Here is a 5,000-nt window from a genome sequence, read left to right on the forward strand (position 1 = left end):
AGAGAGAGAAGGAGAGAAAGAGGGAGAGAGAGAGGGAGAGAGAGAGAGAGAGAGAGAGAGGGAGAGAGACAGAGGGAGAGAGAGGGAGAGAGAGAGAGGGAGAGAGAGAGAGAGAGAGAGAGCATGCGCACCGCTCTCACCAGGTCCTTTATGAGTCCCAATATCTTCTCACTCGACCATGGGGGGAGGAGAGAGAGGTGGTGGGGTCAGGGGTCAAGGCTGCTGGAAGGCTTCAGGGGGTATTGAGATGGAGAGAGAGGGGAGAGGTGGAGAGAGAGAGAAGGGTTATTGAGAGGGAGAGAGGGGAGAGGAGGGGAGAGGTGGAGAGAGAGAGAGGCAAATAGAGGAGAGGTGGAGGAGGCGGAGTCTGTGATGCTGGTCCCTCTGACCTCATCGATGGCGGAACGGTGGTTTCCGTGGAGACACGCATGTTCGTTATAGTAGGCCAGTTCTCCAGAATGTCCTCATCCTCCCCTCAACCTTTCCCTCTTATGTATTCCCTCTCTCCTCCTCTATTCATCTCTCCCTCCCTCTCCTCTCTCCTCCTCTGTTCATCTCTCCCTCCCTCTCCTCTCTCCTTCCCTGTTCCTCCCTCCCTCTCCTCTCTCCTCCTCTGTTCCTCTCTCTCTCCCTCTCCTCCTCTGTTCCTCTCTCCCTCCCTCTCCTCTCTCCTCCTCTGTTCCTCTCTCCCTCTTCTCTCTCCTCCTCTGTTCCTCCCCCTCCCTCTCCTCTCTCCTCCTCTGTTCCTCTCTCCCTCCCTCTCCTCTCCCTCCCTCTCCTCTTCTCTTTCCCTCTCATCTATTCCTTCTCTCCTCCTCTGTTCATCTCTCCCTCTCCTCTCCCCCCTCTGTTCCTCTCTCCCTCCCTCTCCTCATCTCTCTCCCTCTCCTCCCATGTGCATGTGGCATGTGCACCACTGTACCTCTCCTCTCGCTGCTATTTCTGTTCTCATGGCGGGGGCTGCTGGTATCTCTCCACCCCCCCCCCTCCCTCCATCCCTCCCTCCCTCTCAACGATCTCTCTCTCTCTTTTTCTCTCGTCCTCCCCCCTCCTCTCACCGCACTTATCGTCCTTTCTCTCTCTTTCCCTCTTCCTCCCTCTGTATCTCTCTCTCTCCCTCTCTCCTCCTCCTCCCATCCCCTCTCCCCTCCCTCCTCTCCTCTCTTATGTTCTCACAGCTGGTGTCCCATATCCAGGGTGTGTTAGTGAATAGTGTGCGGTGATGTGCGGCTCTCTCATTAGGAGTGCGGGGGGATTGGACGGGGGGGGGGGGGGGGGGGGGATGGAGGCGGGGGGGGTGTGGGGGGGTAGGGGGGCGGTTCTGGCCAGGAGCTGAATGGGCCGGGCCTGGCCGGGCTTGAAAGGTGCCTCAGAACGCCTTGCGTTCGCACAAGACATTTTGTACGACTTGGCGTGTGTGTATGTGTGCGTGTGTGTGTGTGTGGTGAGTGTTGTTGTCGATTGCGTGTGTTTGGTTTTCCTCTCACTCCTCCGTCTCCTCTCCTCCTCTTCTCCTCTCTGCCTCTCCTCTTGTTGTTCTGAGACTCGTTGCCGCTTTGATGTTTTGTATTCCTTCCAGGGGCTGATGGGTACCCAGCATGCCTCTCTCTGTTTGTCTGTGAAGTTTCATTCTGGCTGGATAAATGCCGCTGTCAAAGTTTCTCGGGAGGAACCTCTTCCATCCCCCCCCTCTCTCTCTCTCTCCCTCTCTCTCTCTCTCTCTGCTCTCTCTCCCTCTCTCTCTCTCCCTCTCTCTCGCTCTCCCTCCCTCTCTCTCTCTCTCTCTCTCTCTCTCTCTCTCTGTCAGCCCCCCTCCCCTCTCTCAATGCCTTATTCCGTCGGCTGTCATCAACCACACAGTGCAGCCGTAGAGCACACACACACACACACACCCAGGGTAGTTTGGATAGAGCTGCAGGTGTCAAGGCCGATGTGTGATGATGTAATCTGTTGTGTTTGTGTCCCTCAGCCCATCGGTCTCAGCACAGCGCCGACCCGGGTGAGTCCACACCCTCTCTCTCTCTCCCAAGTCAGTACCATACTCTCTCTCCCACAGTCAGTACCATAGTCTCTCTCCCACAGTCAGTACCATAGTCACTCTCCCACAGTCAGTACCATACTCTCTCTCCCACAGTCAGTACAATACTCTCTCTCACACAGTCAGTACCATACTCTCTCTCGCAAAGTCAGTACCATACTCTCTCTCCCACAGTCAGTACCATACTCCCCCCCCCCCCATCCCACCCCACCCCCCCCATACCCATACCCATACTTACTCTGAGAACACTGAAGCTACTGTTAGTGGCTGCTCATCCTGGTTGGCGGGAGCTAGTGATGTGAGCAATTCTAACATATGGATCAAAATCAAATCATATTTGATTGAGTTTCAATGTGCAAGGTCACAAAGGGCTTTAACGAACCGAACCCATAGATAGAGAGAGAGACATGACCTGAACCACCATGGGTTATCCTGCTAGTCAGCCATAGATTCTCTTCTTCTCTAGGGCCAGGGCTGGTCTCCTCTGGGGCAGATGTTGAAGGTGAGCAGGCAGCTCCCCCTACTGGGCAATGGCGGCACAACATGCACCCTGTTTGATTGTGGGTGGAGAATAGACATTAGCTTTCGGGGCCATGCTCGAAGGGTACTAGTGGTGGTTGAAGTGCGTGATCATAATCCGTGATTAATTGACATGCGTGTTTGATCTTTCTCAGACTCGTACATCTCCAAGTCAGCCTCTCTACCGGGATACAGACGCAACGGCGTCCACAGGGTGAGGCCGCCGGGTTTATTCAATGCATTGTGGGAAAAAAGAATACTATATATGTGTCGATGACGTAAAGGTGTCCCATGTCATTCAGTAAAATGCTGAGTGCCCCTTCTAATTGTTTTTTTGTTTTTTTTCATAATCACAAGTTTATATATCCATGCGTAGACTGGCAGAAATATAACCATCCAGAAAAAATATCATTTTATTATTTTGAATACCACTTTTTTTTCTTTTTTTTTACACTCAGCGTTACACTGAATAACATATACGTCATTGACCCATATAAGCATTTGTAACAGTAGAATGACCGTCTGAAAACATCTTTCTCAGGGGAGGGGCTATGTTGTCATTACTCGTTTACCTGATTACCCTATTACTTGTTCAAATCAGAGGGAGTTTCTGACTACTTCCTGAAGTCCTGTCCTCTCTCCTTCCTGTTCTTAGAATTTGTTTTCGGAACCTTTAAGCCCTCAGAGAGGCAATTTAGCATGTAACACCTAGTAAGGCCATTTGGAGACAGGTTTAGTGTCTTTAGTTTTGTTGTTTAAAGACTTGTAAGCCTATTCATATCTAATGGAAATGGGATTTTAGAATGACCCACAGTATGTTGAGTACTGGACTGTGGGGGTTTATTAACATCCTTACTGTACCAGTCTTAAGCCCTCTCTCCTGCCCTTGTCCTCACACACTTATACTGTGTTTGCTGAAGAAAACCTTCATGTTCTCAGAGAGGGAATTGGTGTTTCAGCACCTACTGTAGCTACCGCAGGAAACTGTTTTTTTGCTTCCCTCTGGAATATGTAGGGGTGGGACCTATGCCCCCCCCCCCCAATTGCTCTCTGTAAAGCGCATTGTGTTGCCTCTGTGTATGTAGGTAAAAACAAACAGTTAAAAACAAATAGAGTCAAAGTCAACAGCAGTAATTTTCCTCCATTTCCTGTTCTGCCCTGTCTGTCCATATATGTCCCTGTCCTCTCATGTCTGTCCCTGTCCTCTCCTGTCTGTCCCTGTCCTCTCCTGTCTGTCCATATATGTCCCTGTCCTCTCCTGTCTGTCCCTGTCCTCTACTGTCTGTCCATATATGTCCCTCTACTCTCCTGTCTGTTCCTGTCTGTGTCCTTCCCTGTCTGTGTCCCTGTCTGTGTCCCTCTCTTGTCCTGTCCGTCCCTGTCTGTCCCTGTCTGTGTCCCTCTCTTGTCCTGTCTGTCCCTGTCTGTGTCCCTCTCTTGTCCTGTCTGTGTCCCTCTCTTGTCCTGTCTGTCCCTGTCTGTGTCCCTCTCTTGTCCTGGCTGTCCCTGTCTGTGTCCCTTTCTGTGTCCCTCTCTTGTCCTGTCCGTCCCTGTCTATGTCCCTATGTCCCTGTCCGTCCCAACAGCCCCAGAGTGCAGACTGTTACCAGTATGACAGCAGCAGCGACGTGAACTGGGGGATCAGAGGTAGGACTGCTCCTAGAGCTGGGACTCCCCCCAATTCACCTGTCTCCTGTCTAGACCTGTAGCCTGTTCACCTGACAACTCCTCATAAACATGTCCTCTCCTTTTCTCTCCTCAGAATACCAGGTAAGAGGTTTGAGCAGAGCACACATGGGAGATTCATGATTCAGATTCATTCATTCATTCATCCACCTACACCGGACTGCTCTGTGTCGCAGGTTTACCCCTACGAGTCGCTGATAGTGACCACCAGGGGGCGAAACACGCTGCCCAAAGATGCAGACAGGGCCAGATTGGAGGTAAGGAACTCTCACTAGCTGTACTGGGCCGGGTGGTGTAACTGGACAGGGCAGTACTGTGTGTGGGTGGCGGTCCGGTGGAGCAGGTGTTATGAGCTCTAACGCGCCCCGCGTGATTGTGCGTCCCCTACAGCGCCACCTGTCTGCGGAGGAGTTCTTGCAAGTGTTCGGGATGACCGTGGACGAGTTTGACCGCCTGGCTCTGTGGAAGAAGAACGAGTTGAAGAAACAGGCCCGGCTCTTCTAGAGGAAGAGAGAGAGAGAGAGAGAGAGAGAGAGAGAGAGAGAGACAGACAGAGAGAGAGAGAGACAGAGAGAGAATGGGAGAAAAAGTGGGAGAGAGAGAGAGAATGGGAGAAAAAGTGGGAGAAAGAGAGAGCGAGAGAGAGAGAAAGGGAGAGAGAAAGGGAGAGAGAAAGAAAGAATGAGAGGGAGGAAGAGAATGAGAGAGAAAGTGGGAGAAAGAGAGAGAGAGAGAGAGAGAGAGAGAGAGAGAGATG

The 5,000-nt window shown here is 51.8% G+C and overlaps 1 protein-coding gene across 1 annotated transcript in view; it reads left to right on the top strand.

The window, feature by feature from the left end:
• LOC311317466 (actin-binding LIM protein 3-like) overlaps positions 1–4,747 on the top strand; it is a gene marked incomplete at both ends in the record, with an annotated part of 50,553 nt that extends 45,806 nt beyond the window's left edge. Inside the window, 6 exons of the mRNA XM_084448548.1 lie at positions 1,970–1,999; positions 2,713–2,771; positions 4,144–4,204; positions 4,320–4,327; positions 4,420–4,500; positions 4,634–4,747. Coding sequence (XP_084304674.1) covers positions 1,970–1,999; positions 2,713–2,771; positions 4,144–4,204; positions 4,320–4,327; positions 4,420–4,500; positions 4,634–4,747 — 353 coding nt within the window. The remainder of the gene's footprint in view (positions 1–1,969; positions 2,000–2,712; positions 2,772–4,143; positions 4,205–4,319; positions 4,328–4,419; positions 4,501–4,633) is intronic.
• Positions 4,748–5,000: the final 253 nt, after the last annotated feature.

Source organism: Borostomias antarcticus (assembly GCF_949987555.1).
Source record: "Borostomias antarcticus genome assembly, chromosome: 14".
Classification (NCBI taxonomy): Eukaryota; Metazoa; Chordata; class Actinopteri; order Stomiiformes; family Stomiidae; genus Borostomias; species Borostomias antarcticus.